At 43.3% G+C, this 22,577-nt stretch overlaps 1 protein-coding gene across 2 annotated transcripts in view; it reads right to left on the bottom strand.

Annotated features, from left to right (window-relative positions):
- Positions 1 to 22,577, bottom strand: part of LOC138665532 (heparan-alpha-glucosaminide N-acetyltransferase-like) — a 1,558,440-nt gene that overhangs the window by 376,414 nt on the left and 1,159,449 nt on the right. For both annotated transcript variants that reach the window (XM_069753108.1, XM_069753109.1), the window contains one exon: positions 3,743 to 3,820. In XM_069753108.1, the coding sequence (XP_069609209.1) occupies positions 3,743 to 3,820 (78 nt within the window). The remainder of the gene's footprint in view (positions 1 to 3,742; positions 3,821 to 22,577) is intronic.

The following is a 22,577-nucleotide window of genomic DNA, read 5'->3' as shown; positions in this document are numbered from 1 at the left end:
TACCAACTGGCAGCATTTCTCCAGTCTGAAGGACATCCCGATATCTTCACTGTAGTTCCTTGTCAGGTGGATCAGTGAATTGATGTCTCGTTCATTTTTCGTACACATGATGTCATCCATGTAGAGGAGGTGGCTGATGGTGCTTCCACTCCTGAACTTGTATCCATAACCACACTCTGAAATTATCTGACTGAGGGGGTTCAAGCCTATGCAGAACAGCAATGGGGACAGTGCATCACCTTGGTATATGTCGCATTTGATGGTCACTTGTGCTAGCTGTCTTGAGTTGACTTCCAGTGTTGTTCTCCATTGTGCATTGCCCCATTGAGTTCTTTATTTCCTGTTGACATTGTAGAGAGCCAAGCATTCACATATCCATGTGTGTGGCATTGAGTCCTAGGCTTTCGTGCAGTCAATCCAGGCAGTCCTAAGATTGGTCTGTCTGGAACTTGAGTCTTGAGCGACTGTTTTATCTACTAGGAGCTGGTACTTAGAGCCTCTGGTGTTGGTCCTAATGCCTTTCTGAGCTGGATTCATGTATTGATTCATATGGTTCTGTAGCTTGGTGGCTATGATGCCTGACAGGAGTTTCCCTGTTGTTATAATGCAGGTTATTGGGCGGTAGTTCGAGGGAATTGTTCCTTTGTGAGGATCCTTCATGATCAGCGCTGTTCTTCTTTGTGTTAGCCAAGCTATATATATATAAATAAATATCTAAATATATTTTGTGACAGGGTTACTGGCACGGTATATGAGAGGAGATATGTGTCACTGCACATAATGGCAGTGATGTGAAACCAGAGTATTTTCCTCCAGAACACTGCGAGTTGTGAGGGTTAAATTAAAGTTGCATACATGGGCTGGTTTTATGTGGACACCTATAGAGTGGGTGGGAAGATATCCACCTTTCCTCCACCTGCAGAGTTGGCACATCTGTGTGCTGACAGGACCTGTGTGATGTCACAGTCATGTGATCAGTCAAATGGTCTGGATTCAAATAGCTAGACTTAAGAGGCACTCGGTGTGTTGTGGTTTGGCGAAGAAAAGACTCCAAATGGTGGCTCCAGGTGGAGTTGAAGACACATGGTGCTCTGAGCAGGTGAATCCCTCAGACATATGGACTTCGCTATACGTTATCTATTTGTTTTGCTGCTATGCCAGAAAGTCTCTGTTTACTTTGCTGAACCCTGCTATGATTAATGCTGTTCCACAATAAACCAGCAGATTATTTACCACAAGAAGTGTTCCTGTGTCTACCCTGGGAAGCAGGGGTGGTTCCCACCTAGGCAACTCAAAAGTCTGGAGGGAACACAAATGGACCAGTGTTGCCTCAGGAACTTAATTGGTCAATCCTGACTGTTTGTTTGGTTTTTGTAATTTTTTATATTTTTGAAACTCTGTAACCCTTTTAACATTGTTCACCTGTTTACATGTTTTCTTTTGTGTCTTCAGTCCGGGAGTACTGAATTGCACTAGGGGGGAATGTGGCACCCCAGGAGTCAGGATGCCACATGGTATTGCCTTCCTCTCGGGGAGGTGGCAGTGTGAAAGACTGGTGGAAAGCATGCCAAGATACTTGAAAGCTGTGATTAAAAATCATGATTATTCCACAAAATATTGATTTCTGATATCTTCCTGAGTTAAAACAATAGTATTGTTGTTTCTAAATGATTATGAACTTGTTATTTTTTTTTTTTGGCATTATTTGAGGTCTGCAATCAATGCATTTTTTTGTTATTTTGACCATTTCTCATTTTCAGAAAATAAATACAAAATTTATTGCTTGGAACTTTGTCAGCAATTTATAGAATAAAAGAACGATTTACATTTTACTCAAAAATATACTTAAAAAGTGAAGAATCAGACAAACTGAAAATTTTGCAATGGTCTCTTATTTTTTTGCCAGAGCTGTATTTGTATGTTTGCAGTTTTCTTTCATCCCCATTTGTTAACCCTCTGTCTGTCTGGTTAGTGTTTTACAATACACTTTAGCCTCACACCTGGGTGAGAGAGGGAACAGAGAAGGGGTAAGATAGGAGAATAGCAAAGTATTAGACCCCGGCATCTCCACCATCCGGGGTGATCCAGGGGACAGGGATAGCCTGGGATGCCCTTAGTTTGAGGGACCAGATAGGTGCCCACAGTTCCTTTTCACAGCGTGACACATCTGAGCCAAAAATCAACCCACCACTCAGGTAGAATAATATAAAAAAAATCTGCAAAATCTTTATTAAGTTTGAACCATGCTTTTATGCCCCTCTAAAAAGATGGACACTGCTAGAAAGGAAGCCAGTGCAAAGCTTGCCTCATTATAGGTAACTAGCTATTGAACCCGTTCTACGCCCGGGTGGCGAGCATTTATATTGGTATATGGTCTCCATCCTGGTATGTGCTGCTCCATCCTGCGTCCCCATCCTGCCATGAGCTGCTCCATCCTGCGTCCCCATCCTGTCATGTGCTGCTCCATCCTGTGTCCCCATCCTGTCATGTGCTGCTCCATCCTGCATCCCCATCCTATCATGTGCTGTTCCATCCTGCGTCCCCATCCTGTCACGTGCTGCTCCATCATGCGCCCCCATCCTGTTATGTGCTGCTCCATCCTGCGTCCCCATCCTGTCATGTGCCGCTCCATCCTGCCTCCCCATCCTGTCATGTGCTGCTCCATCATGTGCCCCCATCCTGTCATGTGCTGCTCCATCCTGCGTCCCCATCCTATCATGTGCTGCTCCATCCTGCGTCCCCATCCTGTCATGTGCTGCTCCATCCTGCGTCCCCATCTTGTCATGTGCTGCGCCGTCCTGCGTCCCCATCCTGTCATGTGCTGCTCCATCCTGCGTCCCCATCCTGTCATGTACTGCTCCATCCTGCGTCCCCATCCTGTCATGTGTGTGTCCTGTGCACACGCTACCTGATTCCTTTCCGCCGCCATTTTCTTGGTCCTCCTGCTGCCGGGAGCGGCGCCTGCGCAGTCCGTGCTTTCCGGCGCTATTTTCTTGAAGACACACTGCAGTGTGTGTTCAAGAAAATGGTGCCGGAAAGCGCGGAATGAAGTGCCACAGCGTAATCAAGGCGCAAATATGTGCATGGAGTCCCCCTGCTCCCGAACCCCTGCTCCCGGCAGTCCGCGCCTTCTGGCACCATTTTTTTTCCTGACACTCTGTAATGTAACGCTAGGAGCGTCGCGCCTGCGCAGTCTATAAAGGCTTCGGACAGAGTAACGCTCCCAGCGTTATATTATAGATGGCTCCATTTAAATCTCATTTTTTCAGGGCTTTAAATGGAAGCCTCCAGCAAAGTGTCGAATGTGGGGTCAAATATGATGTGAACATAGTATTACTGCGTCCTAACCCAGCGCTCTCTCCTAGTAGTATTAAGGGTGGCCTCTGTCTGATGGAACTTGCTGCAAGGGTCTACTGTGCAAACCGCCCAGTGTATCCTCCTCAGGGAGGATTGCTTGTATACCTCCCTCTCTGTGTGTGTGGCTCCCACTTTCCACAGACAGAACATCTCTTTTACTACGTAGTCTGTTGATGGGGAGACATTGTAAAAGAAAAATATAGAATAATATTGTATTGCTTAAAACTGGTATAATGATAACAGTTTTGCTGTTCATATAATTAGCAGTTACTGTTCGATGTATGGACACACCTTCAAATATATATTCTATGTAAAACTGCTTTCATTTAACGCTCTGCATCATGTTTACACTGTATCTAAGCTTAATTTTGATGAGGAGACTTACCATCAAGATGCTCCAGATCAGAAATCTGCATAATATTTGGTGTGGGGACTTACGGTAAATAAGAATTATCTTCCCAGCCTATAAAATTGAATGCAAAGAGAAAAATAAATAATGAGGTTCATAAATAGCAAGGATCATACATTAGCCTTTGGTCACGGTTATCACAAATAATTCTAACTAGTTGTACTTAAAGGGAACCTGTCAGCAGAATTGTGCACAGTAACCTACACACAGTGTCAGGTCAGTGCCGTTACTTGGTTGATGTAATCAGTCTTCTGGTTGTTTTTTAATTTTTATTTTCAGTTTCGAGTTAATGATATGCTCGTACTTCAGGGCGGCCTGTTGGGGGTCTTCATGTGGTGCTCTGATTAGGTATTCATGTGTATGGCTTCTGACAGGTCACTGATCCCTCACTGACCTGCCCTATATTTTACATACTAATTATTATATGTATTGGAGAAAAATAAAAAATCCCCTTCAGCAGGCAGGCGCCGGAGGTGGCTCTTGCACTGCAGCATGATCACATGTGTAATGTGCATTAAAATGTCATATACCTTGATTATGAAAAAAAGAAATCATTCTCAAAATTATGCCGGTTGTGCCTGAGCAGTAGCATCTATCAGCGATCCGGTGGCATCTTGGTGGAGACAAAAAATGTTTTCCTCTAGCAAAATGGCGCCTGCGGCGCCTGTGAAGTAGCATCTATCAGATCGACGATGGATGCTACTGCACTGGTGCCTCTGGCGCCATCTTGGTGGAGACTATTTTTTTTCCTCGAGCAAAATGGCTCCGCTGGCTCCTGCACAGTAGCATCTATCAGATCGCCGAAAGATGCTACTTCACAAGAGTGGCTTGCACCATTTTGAGAATGGATTTTTTTTTAGAATCAATGTATATGACTAAATAAAACAATTTAATGCACATTACACATGTGATCATGATGCAGCACAGGCGCCTGCTTAAGGTGGTTTTTTGCAATACATATAATAATCAGTATGTAATTGGGGGCAGGTCATTGAGGAATCAGTGACCTGTCATAAAGGTACCGTCACACTAAACGATATCGCTAGCGATCCGTGACGTTGCAGCGTCCTGGCTAGCGATATCGTTCAGTTTGACACACAGCAGCGATCAGAATCCTGCTGTGATGTCGTTGGTCGCTGCAGAAAGTCCAGCACTTATTTCGTCGCTGGACTTCCTGCTGACATCGCTGAATCGGCGTGTGTGACGCCGATTCAGCGATGTCTTCGCTGGTAACCAGGGTAAACATCGAGTTACTAAGCGCAGGGCCGCGCTTAGTAACCCGATGTTTACCCTGGTTACCAGAGTAAAAGTAAAAAAAAAAAAAACACTACATACTTACCTTCCGCTGTCTGTCCCTCGGCGCTCTGCTTCTCTGCCCTGTGTAAGCACAGCGGCCGGAAAGCAGAGCGGTGACGTCACCGCTGTGCTTTCCGGCCGCTGTGCTTACACAGGGCAGAGAAGCAGAGCGCCAAGGGACAGACAGCGGAAGGTAAGTATGTAATGTTTTTTTTTTTTACTTTTACGCTGGTAACCAGGGTAAACATCGGGTTACTAAGCGCGGCCCTGCTCTTAGTAACCCGATGTTTACCCTGGTTACCGGGGACCTCGGGATCGTTGGTCGCTGGAGAGCTGTCTGTGTGACAGCTCTCCAGTGACCAAACAGCAACGCTGCAGCGTTCCGGATCGTTGTCGGTATCGCTGCAGCATCGCGTAGTGTGACGGTACCTTAAGCCTTCAGTATGAATACCTAATCAGAGCACCACATGAAGACCCCACACAAGCTGCCCCAGAGGACGAGTATATTATTAACTCAGAAAGGACATGATATGGGAAAGTGCTTAGTTTTCATCACAAATGCAAAAACTTGTTAAAAATTGTATTCACACAATGGCTCTGCACCTTTCTTTTGGTCTACCTGTTCTATTCTCCTTTTCTCCTCCTGAGCTGGAAGAATCCTAAGGCCGGCGTCACACTTAGTGTTGGTAAATACAGTTTTTTCCAGGTGTAATATGCAGAAATGTTCCCTAAACAGTGTTCCGTATGTAATCCTTTGGTAAGGTGTGGCAGCGTATTATGCGCATTGAATTCTGCGTATGTAATCCGAAAGGCATCCGTACTGCGTTTTTTCCCCCGCAACCTTCCAAAATGGACATTTAACGGTTTTCAGACCTGAAATTAATTTAAATCATCATCAGCAAACCTACTTAAGGCCTCAACAACAGGTGGCAACCTTCAATCTGAAAACTGTGTTGCTGTGCTTGTGTTGGCGTGTTGGTGGTTCTTTTGCAACATGTCTGACCTACTGCATTTCACCCCAACTCCGGGGGTGTTATATAACTGGGTGTTGTCACATCACTTTGGCCAGCCATACCCAGTGATAGTGGATCCGCGGAGGAGGAGAAGACTGTGGGTACATCCACTTTTGAGGCAACGCCTCACTTAAGGCCATTTTCACCGGCTATACTGTACATGTCTGTGGACACATCCTGACAAATTTTACCAGTACTGTCGCATGAGCAAATTTACATTTGATATTTTGTTGGAGACAGTACGACCAGGCATTACATATGAGAACACCAGGATGCGGAAATGTATATCCGCAGAGGAGCGTCTTCTCCTTACTTTATGGTATGTATTCACCATCCTCATATACTGTATGTTGATGATGTTTTTGTCATCTAAATGTGTTTTTTTATGTGGCCTAGCAGCTAAATTCAATAGATTAATATTATATTGCAAAATTATAACAAAATCCAAAAGAAAATATGTAGCTAATGTTAAATTTCTGTAGGCACTGTGTATTTTTGAAGGTACACTGGTTACCTTCCTTTTAATATCCACACATTACTTGTTTTTACTATGATTTTTACTAAGCATTCTAACATTGGTAATAATTGTTTTCTTTTTGTGCTTTCAGCTTCCTGTCAACTGGAATATGGTATACTGGCCTCCATCTTGAATTATTAATTGGGAGGTCCACTATTTCCGGCGTAGTGCGGGCTACATGTATGGAAATTTGGGCAAGACTATACGAACTGGTGATGCCTGTGCCCAAAATGGAAGATTGGGTGAAGAATAGCATGTGGCTTCAAGGACAATTGTGATTTCCCACTTTGTACTGGAGCCCTTGATGGGAAACACATCCGGGTGCGTAAGCCGCCAAACTCAAGGTCCCAATTCTTCAATTATAAACAGTTTTTCTCTGTAATGCTGTTAGCTGTAGTTGACAGTCCATACAGGTTTATAATTGTAGATATTGGGGCCTATGGGAGAAATGGAGACTCTAGAGTCTTCAATTCTTCTAGGGTCGGCGGCTGCACAATAACCAGTTGAACCTACCACCACCAATTCAACTCCCAGGCTCCAATGTTGAACCTGTGCCATATGTCCTTGTGGCAGATGAGACCTTCCAGTTGGCAAGGCATGTCATGAGGCCATATCCCCATCGAAACCTGGACCACCGGCGGCAAATCTTTAATTTGCGCTTATCACGGGCACTGCGACTGGTGGAGTGCGCCTTTGGCATTCTTTGTGCCAAATGGCGGGTCCTCCAGTCTGCAATTCAGTTGAGTGAATCAAATGTAAATTAAGTTATTAAAGCTTGTGTAGTTTTAGATAACTTCACCAGACTACATGAGTGCTCCTCAGCTGATAGTGGTGAGGGCATGTTGGCCAATATGTGTAGGCCTACACCACATGGCCTTCCTAAGCATCGTCCCCTTTCTGGACTTAAAGTTCGGGATATTTTTACCAATTATTTTCTTTCACCTCAGGGTGCTACTCCCTGGCAAGATAATGCCGTTTCTATTTTGTGATTTGTTACTTTATATATATTTACATCTGAAAAGATAAAATTATGTTACTTAACTGTGTGTTTACTTATTTAAGAGATGGTTACGAATATAGTAATTGTGTATGGTGTATTAATGATTGGTCTAACAAACTTAAATTGGCTTTTTTTTACTTTTAGCAAAAGCCAAAGAATTATTTTAGAACACCATATTAACATTATATGGCTTTTGTGGCCATTTTAACTTGGCATAACAAAAGTAAAAAAGTAAAAAAAAAGTGCTATCACAGAAGAATAATAAATCGGTGGTTAGTACACAAAATTTGCAACAAGAAAACAATATTTTTACAGATTCCGATAAGTTGGTGGAGGTGATGGCGGCAGTTCGGGTTGCTGCTCTTGTGGCCTTTGTTGGGCCGATTGTCCTTCACCCTGTGTGGGTAATCTCTGTTGGCCCTGCTCCAAATAATGTGCTTGCTCGTATCAAACACCGCCCCAATATGGCCATGTCATCCAAACCCAGGTTCGGACCAGCCTACAGCACTGGGTCTGTACAAGTGGCCATATTGGGAAGGTTGCTGGTAGGAAGGCATCTTGTAAGGTGTTGGCCTTGGTGGGTTTTGGGTGGGAACGGGTAGAGGTGTAGGCACACGTGGATGAGATGCCCATTGCAGTAATGGGTATCCCTTTGGTCCCATTTTTCGGGTCTCTCTTGGACCAGGACCAGCAACATATCCACATTTATAATTGAAGCCATGCTGCAGGAGACTCCGTGGAGGCGTGCGGCAGACTTCCGGGATGTCTGTCTGGCGTTTTTATCTAATTAGCATGTCTAAGCTTCCTGATTGAGGGCTTGGCACATTTCCTGTCACCTGCAAAAGTCTTGCGTATTTTTCGCAAGTCACACGCATGGTCCGTGTGCAATCCGTATTTTTCTCGCCCCCACAGACTTTCATTGGCGGATTACGCTGACAAACGCAGCATGCTGCGATTTTCTCAGCCCGTAAAATACGGCTGCGAAATATATGCTGCCCCATAGAAAAACATTGGTCCGTGTGCAATGCATTGTTTTTGCGCCTCTCATACGTCCGTAAACTCACTAGTGTGACCCCGGCCTAATAGAAAGGCAGATTGTCAGTTTGGGAGTCAAGAATTTTACTTTATGCCTCTGTCCTTGATATCTTTTTTTATATTGCTGTGGAGAGGTTTCCACTTGAGAAGCGTCTACTGCAATATATTTTTACACTAATATTTGTTATTCAATTACTTAAGCAGGATTTATTTTCGTCCACATACACATTTGCTTTGCAACATTCTGATCAGGTTTCCAGTTACAAACCTCTGCAGAAATACGCAGGGCCAATATCAATTATTGGTAAAGTGTCCAGACCTTCTGTTTAGTGCCTTACACATATGAGACAAGAAATAATAATTCTGAATCCTGGAAGTCTCATAATCTATAAATGTAATTTCTTCATATATTACAGCATGTTTGATTAAAATTACTCTGCTTACTGGAGGCCTGTAAAATATAAAAAATAATTTCTGCTGATCTTGGAGGACAATAAAGTGTAAGGCAGGCATCTACTGTATATACATAATCGCTAGTTGAGACTTCCGGCCGCTGTCTCCGATTCCCGCTGCGGCAGTGTCACTTGCGCAATCAGAGTTCGTGGCTGCAAGACCATGAACTGCGCCTACGCAAGTGACATACACGTCTCCACTATTCCCACACAGGCGCAGTTACAGCCACGACGTTACTACGTATGCGCGGGAATAGCGGTGACGTGTATGTCACTTGCGCAGGCGCAGTTCGTGGCCACAAGGCCTCGAGCTGCACCTGCGCAAGTGACATTCACGTCACTGCTAGTCCTGTGCATGCACAGTAACAGCCACAACTGCTCGCTCTAACCGCTCTACCCGTGCATGCGCGGTAACGACCCGGCTGTTACTGCGCCTGCGTGGGGAATATTTCTAGTTCAAGCAATCATCTATATATGCATTCTATTATATTCTTTTATTAGTTTATATACTTTTACATTAGTAATATTGTAAAATTATTTGCAGAATTTGAATTCATTTTATTTCTTAAAAACTTTGTAGGGGATTGAAACAGTGGCTTTTTTCTTTTACAGACAGAGTCACTCTTCCATTCTTGTCTCATGTTAGGCTGTGTGCAAATGGTGCATTTTTGGTTAGTTTTCGCAGTGTTTTTTCTCTGCGGAAATTGGCCAAAAATGCAAGGGAATCCTTATGCAAGCTAATTCAATGACAATCCTGAAGTGTTTTGCACATAATCAGTAACTTTTCTTTGTGTAAATCCAAATGAAGAAGAAAGCAGCAACACTTCGGTTATGTGACGAAGAAACCTTAGTCCTTAATTTCCAATATATGTTCATGGACAAGGTAATCAGAGCAGGGACAGTGCAAGTAAAAGGACGACGGCCGTTTCACGTTAAACACGCTTCCACGGGTCCAGATATCGACCGTCGTCCTTTATCTACATGTTTATTCCTGGCAAGCACCCTCCACCAAGTGACTCCACTCCCACAATGTGCCAATGATTCTGAGTGTATCCCTCCATACAAGTAAGTAACTCATTATATTTAAATCTCAGTGCCATTAATTTTTTCTTCTATTTGAACTTTCCTTTGTGTGATTGCAGTGTGATTTTTTTTTCTGCAGCATGTCAGTCAAATCTTTGTGCGGATTTTTAGCATTTTTTAGGCTAATCTCACACTTGCATACCAGGGCTTTGCGGACGGCTGTGTACTTCTTCCCTGAAGCTACACCCACTTCCACACTTCTTCTGTTTAGGTCCGCCTACTTCTGCATGCGTCCTGCGTACCTATCTGTAACATTGGGTACGCAGGACAGCTGCAGGATGGCGACAGCTTGCCAAATAAGGAGGGAGCCGACGATGTTCGCTCATCTCTACTGGCAACATCTACCACGATCCTTTTTTTATTGAAAAATGTACAACACAGTTGCAGTTTAATACACAGAATGTATATGAAGACACTTTTTCCACACCATTATCACTTATCTGTGTACAAAAGGCTGATAACGAAGTTACTAGTTACCAGACACAAACTAATATCCATTGGGCTACCATTTTCAAGCAGAATTGATCAATGATCTGAGAGCATTTTCTTGCTGTGACTCTCACACCTCACTGTCTGCTTCTTAGCACTGTGGTAGAAGAGCACATGTCTAATCCTGCAGGTCCAGAATGTTTGCCGTGACAGGACATACTGCTCCTACAGCAGTAGGCAACACGAGTTTGCGAGCTAATAGTTTTCAGGAGTAGGCACATACATACATGTACTTAGAGAGAAGCAGGGCCCACATCAGGGCATTAGTGCAGTTACTGTTATATGGAGCCTGGTGAGCAGAAGTAAATAGGGGGGACCAGACTAAGCCCCTTGTTATGCTACTGGCTCAAGGGAGCCAGAAAATGTTGCCCTTATGGGGACCTGAAATTCCTGGTGTCGACTCACATGACCAGATGACCCAGGAGGTCCCTTCCAACTCTATCATTCAATGAACTCTTGGGATTGGGAAAATGCCAGCTGATTTTCCCACTCTCAAGAGTTCATGAGTTCAGGCAGGCAGGGAACGCAGCTTCGGTGATGTCACCACTAATCACTAGTTTCCTTGATAGGGTGTTGATCCAGGGAACTAGTCTGATTGCCGTATGTGGAGTCGGGAAGGAATTTTTTCCCCAATGTGTAGTTTACTGTTTGCCACATGGGTTTCTTTTGCCTTCCTCTGGATCAACATGCTACGGTATGTTAGGTTAGGCTATGGGTTGAACTAGATGGACTTAGTCTTCCTTCAACCTTAATAAGTATGTTACTATGTTACTACGAAGCTCCGTTCCCAGCATTTCATTCATTCCCCAGTAGTTTACAGCCAAGGGCAGTCGCATTCGCACTGCTCCCAGTTGTAAACTGTATATACACCAGATATAGATTATGGTGATTCAATAAAAGACTTTATTCTGCATGTGAGTGTGTTTATTTAACCCTTTACAAACTATAGGATTAGTAATGTAGAGGAGTCTTATTGACAACTCTCCATTACTAAGCCGGTTTAATGTCACCTTACAATACAAAGATGACATTAACCCCTTATGCCAGCCCTACAGGGCAGTGGGAAGACAGAGGCTAAGTGCCAGAATTGTCACATCTTACAGATGCACCTTTTCTAGGGTGACTGGGGGCAGATGTTTTTAGATGGGGAGCTCAATAACCATGGTCCCTTTCTAGGCTATTAATATCTGCCCTCACTCACTTGCTTTCCCTCTCTGGCACAAAAAATTGAGCAGGAGCCCACGCCAGTTTTTTCCATGAAAAAATTATTTTATTAAATACATACAGATCCCAAATTTTCTGTGACGGTTTGCTGTATGTAAACCATGTCTCCTATCCTGTTGGCTTTTGCAATGATTTTGCAGAAGCCGACAAATGAATTATTGGCCATTCTGTTACATATTTCTCTATGAAATATATATATCTATATATATAATTGTCTAAGGGTTTTTCCATCTGTCTGTCTGTCTGTCTGTCTTTCTGTCTGTCTGTCCTGGAAATCCCGCGCCTCTGATTGGTCGAGGCCACCAGGCCTCGACCAATCAGCGAAGGGCACAGCGACGATGATGTCATAATGGTTGCCATGGCGACGATGATGTCATAAAGGTTGCCTCGACCAATCAGCGATGGGCACAGTCTGCCGCGAATTCTAGAATCATCATTTTCCATATACTACGGGGACATGCATATTCTAGTATCGACAGTATCGACGTAGAAATCCCGCGATCAGCAACGGGCACAGCGACGATGATGTCATAAAGGACGTAGAAATCCCACGTTTCTGATTCAGCGACGGGCACAGTATCGACGTAGATGTCATAATGGTTGCCATGGCGACGATGATGTCATAAAGGTTGCCTCGACCAATCAGCGACGGGCACAGTCTGCCGTGAATTCTGGAATCATAATTTTCCATATACTACGGGGACATGCATATTCTAGAATACTCGATGCGTTAGAATCGGACCACAATCTAGTATATATATATATATATATATTGTACATTCATGCTGAAGGCATCAAAACCATGAATTAACACATGTGGAATCATATACTTAACAAACAAGTGTGAAACAACTGAAATTATGTCTTATATTCTAGGTTCTTCAAAGTAGCCACCTTTTGCTTTGATGATGCTTTGGTCTGTACTGTGTGTATATATATATATATATATATATATATACTGTATATATATATATATATATATATATATATATATACTATATATATATATATATATATATACAAATACATATGTGTGTGTCACTGAAATATATATACACACTACAGTTCAAAAGTTTAGGGTCGCTTTTCTTTAAAAAAAAAAAAGGACATTTCTCAATTTTTTCCGATGAAGCTAACATTAAATGATTCACAAATATGTAATGTGTTAAATGACTATTCTAGCTGCAGACGTCTGGTTTGTAATGCAATATCTTCATAGGTGTATAGAGGTCCATTTCCAACAACCATCACTCCAGTGTTGTTATGGTACTTTGTGTTTGCTAACTGTGTAAGAAGGCTAATGGATGGTTAGAATACCCTTGAAAACCCTTGTGCATGTATGTTAGCACAGCTGAAAACAGTTTGGCTGATTAGAGAACCAATAAACCTGACCTTCCTTTGAGCTAGTTAAGAATCTGGAGCATTACATTTGTTGGTTCCTTTAAACTCTCAAAATGGCCAGAAAAAAAGAACTTTCATGTAAAACTCAACGGTCTATGTTCTTAGAAATGAAGGCTATTCTATGCAAGAAATTGCCAAGAAATTGAAGATTTCCTACAATGTTGTGTACTACTTCCTTCAGAGGAGAGCACAAACAGGCTCTTACCAGAGTAGAAAGAGAAGTTGGAGGCCCCGCTGCACAACGGAGCAACAAGACAAGTACAATAGAGTTTGTAGTTTGAGAAATCGATGCCTCACAGGTCCTAAACTGACAGCTTCATTAAATAGTACACACAAAACGCCAGTGTCAATGTCTACAGTGAAGAGGTGACTCCGGGATGCTGGCCTTCAGGGCAGAGTAGCAAAGAAAAAGCCTTATCTGAGACTGGCTAATAAAAGGAAAAGATTAATATTGGCAAAAGAACACAGAAATTGGACAGAGGAAGATTGGAAAAAAATGTTATGGACAGACGAAGCCAAGTTTGTGGTGAGGGCAGAGGGCAGAGTAGCAAAGAAAAAGCCTTTTCTGAAACTGGCTAATAAAAGGAAAAGATTAATATGGGCAAAAGAACGCAGACATTGGACAGAGGAAGATTGGAAACAAGTGTTATGTGTGTAATATTGCTTCCAAGCGAATATTCCTCAACCCGTTTTGAGCGCTATCTCGCACACCCCGCACCATTACTGACCCACTGCCTAACCAGTCAAGCTGAAGGATGTTGCAGGCAGCAGATTGCTTTCCATGGCATTTCCAGACACATCTGTCGCATGTGCTCAGTGTGAACCTGCTTTCATCTGTGAAGAACATAGGGTGCCAGTGGCAAATTTGCCAATCCTGGTGTTCTGTGGCAAATACCAAGCATCCTGCACTGTTGGGCTGTGAGCACAACCCCCATCTGTGGACGTCGGGCACTCAGACCATCCTCATGGAGTCGGTTGCTAACCTTTTGTGAAGACACATGCACATTTTTGGCCTGCTGGAGGTTATTTTGCAGGGCTCTGGCAGTGCTCCTCCTGTTCCTCCTTGCACAAAGGCTGAGGTAGCGGTCCTGCTGCTGGGTTATTGCCCTCATATGGCCCCCTCCATGTCTCCTGGAGTACTGGCCTTCTCCTGGTAGCGCTTCCAGCCTCTGGACACTACGCTGACAGACACAGCAAACCTTCTTGCCGCAGCTCGTATTGATGTGCCATCCTGGATGAGCCACACTACCTGAGCCACTTGTGTGGGTTGTAGAGTCCGTCTCATGCTACCATGAGTGTGAAAGCACATCCAACATTAAAAAGTGACCAAAAACATCAGCCAGAAAGCATTGGTACTGAGATGTAGTCTGTGGTCCCCACCTTCAGAACCACTCCTTTATTGAGTGTGTCTTGATAATTGCCAATAAATTACATCTGTTGTCTATTCCATTTGCACAACAGCATGTGAAATTGATTGTCAAACAGTATTGCTTCCTAAGTGGACAGTTTGATTTCACATAAGTTTTATTTACCTGGAGTTATAGTCCGTTGTTTAAGTGCTCCCTTTATTTTTTGGAGCAGTGTAGTATAATTTGGACTGACATGTCTTCGACTACAGCAAACTCAGCAGATGTAGACCAACCATGACTGTTCACATTTACACAAATTTGTGTTAACATCATCAGCAGCAGCGATAGTAAAGATATCACAGAGAGCAGTTACGTGACATTAATGCATCACACTAAAAAATGCATTATCACCTACTCTGTCCATCCTCCACTCCCGCACCCTCCTGTTTGACCTGATGTCCTAACGGATGTTATATTTTACTTCCAAATAAAGAACACAAATTTCACAAGCAAAAAAGGGTGAGTGCCGCACTATTTTTCGGTTCTCTGTTGGATCATTTGGCTGTATGCTTTGGAGTGCAGAGCATCATATGCCCAGCTTATTCGTGACACCTGCACACCGGTTTTTTGATAAGGAGTCCTAGTCCATATGAAGTTTTACTCTCCTGGTGCCGTCCCTTTCCATACTTCTGTTTCGCTGGCAAAAATAAGTACACAGCTTCTGTGCTTTTTGGAGCAGGTCACCCAGGCCAGGACAGTGGCTCAAAAAACGCTGCACCACCAGGTTGAGGACATGAGACATGCAAGGCTTGTGTGTGAGCTTGCCTCGCTGCAGTGCCACAACCAGGTTCATCCCATTATCTGACATGGCCTTCCCTGTAAAAATGTATAGCGGAGACAGCCATTGATCAAATTCAGCCTGGAGAGCTGTCTAAAACTCTTCAGCTGTATGACTGCGATCTCAAAGGCATATCTATTTTAAGACTGCCTTATTGCGATGAGCTCTGCTGCAAAGTACGGAGGTGTTGGGGGTTTGCTATGAACTGTTGGAATGCGTGTCTCATGAAGGCAGATGTTGAGGTTGCAGGTTCAGGCCCAAGAGGAGGTAGAGGAGGCAGAAGCAGTGGAGGAAATGTTAGAGGTAGAGGTTTGGCCTTCAAGCCTTGAGGATTCCAAGACTTGTGGAGCAGCGTCTGTCCCCACAGCCACCAGAGTCACCTGGTGGCCAGTCACTGAGATATAATGCCCTTGGCCATGCTTACTCGTCCAAGTGTCTGTGATGAAATGTACCCTGTCAGATGGAGATTTTGTCAAGGAATGGGAGATGTTGTCTGCCACATGCTGGTGTAGCACATGCACAGCTTTCCTTGAAAAATAATGGTGACTGGGTAATTGGTACTGTGGGACCGCGATGGCCATCAACTTTCTGAAACCATCGGTATCCACCAGGTGGAAAGGTAACATTTCCATGGCCAACAAATTGGAGATGGTGGAGTTCAACCTCTTAACTTTGCCATGCATAGGAGGAAACAATCTTTTCCGTGACCACAACTGTGGAACCATGGGCTTGCTGCAGTGCTGTGAGAGGGCGGAGTAAGGTGAACCCGACAAACTGCTGAACCATGAGAGAGGTGCAGGCGGAGATATTACTGTGGATTGAGAAACTTGTGGTGTGATCGTTCTCTGAGATCGGTTAAAAACAGCAGGCATGTCTGCTTCCATTACAGCTGAAGACGGCCTCTCAGTCTGTGTAACTCAATTGGGTGAAGAACTTGAGGTTCTACGGTCAAAGACCTGCGTCTCAATAGTTGGCACGGTAACAGAGGAGGAGGAGGAAGAAGCCGCAGATGCGATTAATGGGGCGGCTGATGGTGGTTGATGTCCACTAGTGTGCATTTTTGCGCAGTGGAATTCCCACACTAAAGCATGTTGATTGTGCTTGTGAAGGTTCATACATGTAGTAGTCAAATTATTGCAGTTTTACCCTGACTCATTTTTTTTTGCAAAGTTGGCAGATAAGGTGAGTTGGCTCATCCTTTGCAGTGTCAAAAAAGGCCCAAGCTAGGCAACCCTTGCCACCTCTGTGAGCTGCAGTTCTGCAGATGCTGCTGGTCAGAGGCACAGTTGTGGCTGTGGATGCATTGCTCATCGTGGCTGCATCACTACATGTCTGCTATGGACAGCGCAATATATCCTCCTTGTCTTCCTCTTTAAATGACCAACTCAACTGTGTGCCTCTATGTTCACACCTCCTCACCATCCTCTGTGTTATCACATTTCTGGCCATTGGAGTCACTCTCCTCCTCTTCTTGCCTTGACAGCACAGTACAGTCCGCGTGAGCCTCAGATATCTGAGTCTCATCAGGATCACCTCCCCCCAGGGGTTAACATCTGATGACGAGGATCAAGATGCTGTTGGGATCGTTCTTCTTCCTGCCCCGAATTCAAGCTAAAAATTTTGGTCATCGGTGCAGATTACCTCATGTTGACACTGCAAAGCTTTTGAGTACACTTCTGATAAACATGGCATAGAATGTGTGAACAGCTCTTCAGAATCACCCATATGTGACCCCCCTAATTTTGCCACAAAAAACTGGGAAAACTTAATGACTCGAGTATAAGCCTAGGGTGGAAAATGTAGCAGCTACAGGAAAATGTCAAAAGTAAAAATAGATACCAATAAATAAAATTATTGAGACATCAGTAGGTTAAGTGTCAAAGACATACTGATAGGAATTCTAGATTGTGAGCCCAATCGGGGACAGTGATGATAATGTGTGCAAAACTGTAAAGCGCTGCGGAATATGTTAGCGCTATATAAAAATAAAGATTATTATTATTATTATTATTATATGTGGTTCCATGCAGTTAATTGAACATTTGGATAGTTAGTATGCGGGGGGAAGCAAGGGGAATGTGGGTGCCACATCTGTGGACTGTACTGGGTGTAATGTTGAGGTGGAGGAAGAGGAAAGGCCACTTGAAGCTGCACTTGCCTTCCACTCGAGTACATGCTGTTTCTGGGCATCATTGACAAGGCGTACTGCTGTGCGGCTGACAAGTAAAGGTAGTGGTGTAGCCTGTCCAGTAACGCAAGTTGGCAGTTGTCTTTGCATAGGACGTGACGTTGCATCACTAGTGCTTTCACGAACATTATCACCTACCCCACGTACACCTTGAACACCAAGCCTAATTCCCTTTCCACCACAGCCTCATTTTTTCCCAGTCATGTTGTTCAGATAGTGGGGTAGGAGTACAGTATTAACAATCAAAAATTAGATTTTAAAGTCTGCACCACCTCTGCAAACAACTGAATTTCAGCGACAGTAAATTCAAAGTTAAAATATGGTGTGCTGTATCGTGTTGGTCACAGAAAAAAAGATTTCTTCTTTAGACCAAGGATCAGGCCTCTATAACACACTAGATGCTACAAACTCTTTTTAAAGGTAGGTCCCTTACTGTATGACATTAATAACAAAGAATTTTTTTGTTTTGTTGCCTATGGATCAGGCCTCTATAACACACTAGATTCTACAAACTTTTTTTAAAGTCAGGTCTCTCTCTGTATGATGTTCATAACAGAAGTAACATTTTTTGGACTAAAGATCAGGCATCTAGAACACACTAGATGCTACAAACTATTTTTAAACTCTGGTTCCTTACTGTATGATGTTAATAACACAATATTTTTGTGGCCTGTGTATCAGGCCTCTATAACACACTAGATGCTACAAACTCTTTTTAAAGTCAGGTACCTTACTGTATGATGTTACAGGAAAGAAATATATCTTGGTACCGTGTTAGCCAGTAGATAGAAAAATATTTAGAATTGAGAGTCCTCAGTGGTTGATACCTTTTAATGGCTAACTGAAAAGATGGTAACAAATTGCATAGGGGTGGAGCCGCATATTCATTACTGTAATGAGCGGTAACGGTGATCGCTCAGTACAAGAAGAATATGCAGCACCGGGAGAAGCAGGGACTGCACCGCACCAGGAGCAGGTAAGTATACGGGGAGGGGAAGCGCAGCGCTGCGCGATATTTACCTCTCCTCGTTCCGGTGCAGCTCCGTCATCAGCGTCCTCTGGCTGTGACGCTCAGGTCAGAGGGCGCGGTGACGTTGTCAGTGCGCACCCTCTGCTGAACGTCAGTGCTGAGGACGGAGCCGCACTCGAACGAGGAGCAGGTAAAAGTGCCGGGGTTCTGAGCAACGAAGAGGTGAGTATATGATTTTTTTTTTTATCACAGCCACAGCAAATGGGACAAGTGACTGTATGGAGCATCTGTATGGGGCCATAATGATTGTGCAGCACTATAAGGGGCAGTGAATGTATGGAGCATCTGTATGGGGCCATAACGCTTGTGAAGCACTATATGGGGCAGTGACTGTATGGAGCATCTGTATGGGGCCATAACGATTGTGCAGCACTATATGGGGCAGTGACTGTATGGAGCATCTGTATGGGGCCATAATGATTGTGCAGCACTATAAGGGGCAGTGAATGTATGGAGCATCTGTATGGGGCCATAACGCTTGTGAAGCACTATATGGGGCAGTGACTGTATGGAGCATTTGTATGGGGCCATAACGATTGTGCAGCACTATATGGGGCAGTGACTGTATGGAGCATCTTATGGGGCCATAACGATTGTGCAGCACTATAAGGGGCAGTGTCTGTATGGAGCATCTGTATGGGGCCATAACGATTATGCAGCACTATAAGGGGCAGTAACTGTATGGAGCATCTTATAGGGCCATAACGATTGTGCAGCACTATAAGGGGCAGTGACTGTATGGAGCATCTGTATGGGGCCATAACGCTTGTGCAGCACTATAAGGGGCAGTGAATGTATGGAGCATCTGTATGGGGTCATAACGATTGTGCAGCACTATAAGGGGCAGTGACTGTATGGAGCATCTGTATGGGGCCATAATGATTGTGCAGCACTATAAGGGGCAGTGAATGTATGGAGCATCTGTATGGGGCCATAACGATTGTGCAGCACTATAAGGGGCAAGTGTCTGTATGGAGCATCTTATGGGGCCCTTATTACCCTTTATGCAGAATTATATGGGGCATATTTTAATATTGAGCATTTAATGGGGCCCATCAAACTTTATGGCGTATTATATGGGGCTCCTGATTCAATATGGATATTCAAAAACACTTAACCTACTGATGTCTCAATAATTTTATTTATTGGTATCTATTTTTACTTTTGACATTTTCCTGTAGCTGCTACATTTTCCACCCTAGGCTTATACTCGAGTCATTAAGTTTTCCCAGTTTTTTGTGGCAAAATTAGGGGGGTCGGCTTATACTCGGGTCGGCTTATACTCGAGTATATACGGTACTCAGTCTATCTTAGTTTGTCCTGCGTGAGCTTTTCTTAGTCTTTTAAAGAGCAGAAAAAGCAGTGTGTACAATGGTCATGATCACCCATATAAATTAAAAAAACAATTTAGACCACAAAGTATGTATGGCACATTTTTTATTTAATACAAAAAAGACACTAAACAAGGACAATTAATTAAAAACAATTAAAAAAGCCAAAAGATTGACTTATGCTAAAAAACCACTAGTGGTCCATGTGAGGACCAAAGTGAGCCTCCTCCAAAGTGCTAGCTAAAAATGCAGGAAAATGCTGAGATATGAATCCAAACTTGATATAAGGTATATCAAAATCATTCACTATAACATAAAGTAGTGCTCTAACCCCACTGATCACAGAGTGATATAAAGATCATGAATAAACATATGCACATATATAAGCAATAAAGATCATCATACAGTCATGGCCAAAAGTATTGACACCCCTGCAATTCTGTCAGATAATACTCATTTTCTTCCTGAAAATGATTGCAAACACAAATTGTTTGGTATTATTATCTTCATTTCATGTGTCTTAAATGAAAAAACACAAAAAGAATTATCCTGAAGGTAAATTGGATATAATTCCACACTAAACATAAAAAAGAGGGTGGACAAAAGTATTGGCACTGTTCGAAAAATCATGTGATGCTTCTCTAATTTGTGTAATTAACAGCACCTGTAACTTACCTGTGGCACCTAACAGGTGTTGGCAATAACTAAATCACACTTGCAGCCAGTTGACATGGATTAAAGTTGACTCATCCTCTGTCCTGTGTCCTTGTGTGTACCACATTGAGCATGGAGAAAAGAAAGAAGACCAAAGAACTGTCTGAGGACTTGAGAAACCAAATTATAAAGAAGCATGAGCAATCTCAAGGCTACAAGTCCATCTCCAAAGACCTACATGTTCCTGTGTCTACCGTGCGCAGTGTCATCAAGAAGTTTAAAGCCCATGGCACTGTGGCTAACCTCCCTAGACGTGGACGGAAAAGAAAAATTGACAAGAGATTTCAATGCAAGATTGTGCGGATGTTGGATAAAGAACCTCGACTAACATCTAAACAAGTTCAAGCTGCCCTGCAGTCCGAGGGTACAACAGTGTCAACCCGTACTATCCGTCGGCGTCTGAATGAAATGGGACTGTATGGTAGGAGACCCAGGAAGACCCCACTTCTTACCCCGAGACATAAAAAAGCCAGGCTGGAGTTTGCCAAAACTTACCTGAAAAATCCTAAAACGCTTTGGAAGAATGTTCTCTGGTCAGATGAGGCAAAAGTAGAGCTTTTTGGGCAAAGGCATCAACATAGAGTTTACAGGAGAAAAAAAGAGGCATTCAAAGAAAAGAACACGGTCCCTACAGTCAAAAATGGCGGCGGTTCCCTGATGTTTTGGAGTTGCTTTGCTGCCTCTGGCACTGGACTGCTTGACCGTGTGCATGGCATTATGAAGTCTGAAGACTACCAACAAATTTTGCAGCATACTGTAGAGCCCAGTGTGAGAAAGATGGGTCTCCCTCAGAGGTCATGGCATGGGTCTTCCAGCAGGACAATGACCCAAAACACACTTCAAAAAGCACTAGAAAATGGTTTGAGAGAAAGCACTGGAGACTTCTAAGGTGGCCAGCAATGAGTCCAGACCTGAATCCCATAGAACACCTGTGGAGAGATCTAAAAATGGCAGTTTGGAGAAGGCACCCTTCAAATATCAGGGACCTGGAGTAGTTTGCCAAAGAAGAATGGTCTAAAATTCCAGCAGAGCATTGTAAGAAACTCAATGATGGTTACCGGAAGCGGTTGGTCGCAGTTATTTTGGCTAAAGGTTGTGCAACCAAGTATTAGGCTGAGGGTGCCAATACTTTTGTCTGGCCCATTTTTGGAGTTTTGTGTGAAATGATCACTGTTTTGCTTTTTGCTTCATTCTATTTTGTGTTTTTTCATTTAAGACAAATTAAATGAAGATAGTAATACCAAAGAATTTGTGTTTGCAATCATTTTCAGGAAGAAAATGAATATTATATGAAAGAATTGCAGGGGTGTCAATACTTTTGGCCATGACTGTAATATGAGTGAACAAGCAAGCAAGCATTTAAAGGCCACAAAAGCAGTTTAGCAAGATGGTGCAGTTAGTTAAAGCACAAAAACAAAATAGATATAGTTATCAAGCCTACTATCCCTAATAAATCAAATAACTGCACATTATTGCAGCAACATGTTTTGTAAGGGTAAAAGACCCACATAAAGAGTAAATGTGGAAATAAAAAATGAGGGATACGGATAGAGACTTAGATGCGAATGGTGAATGATCGCAATCACAAGAATGATACAACAAAAAAGAGGCAAAATGCCCTATAAGGTAGTCAAAACAAGGTTAAACCTGCTGCCAGCAAGTTAATAAGGAGGAGGCGGACCCCACGCGTATCGCCACCTTGAAGCGTAACTTCTTCAGGGGAGAGAAAAAAACTATTTGATCAAACTGTGCGCTAAGTAGCTCAATTTCATAAGCATATAAGTATATATGACACAATAAACAGAATGTTGCTGCTTTTTTCTTCATTCTTGGATTACTACAAGTGTGTTT

This window comes from Ranitomeya imitator, chromosome 2 (assembly GCF_032444005.1).
Source record: "Ranitomeya imitator isolate aRanImi1 chromosome 2, aRanImi1.pri, whole genome shotgun sequence".
In the NCBI taxonomy this organism is placed as follows: domain Eukaryota; kingdom Metazoa; phylum Chordata; class Amphibia; order Anura; family Dendrobatidae; genus Ranitomeya; species Ranitomeya imitator.
The sequence above is the reverse complement of the archived record's forward strand: the minus strand, read 5'-3'. Positions and strand labels throughout refer to the sequence as shown.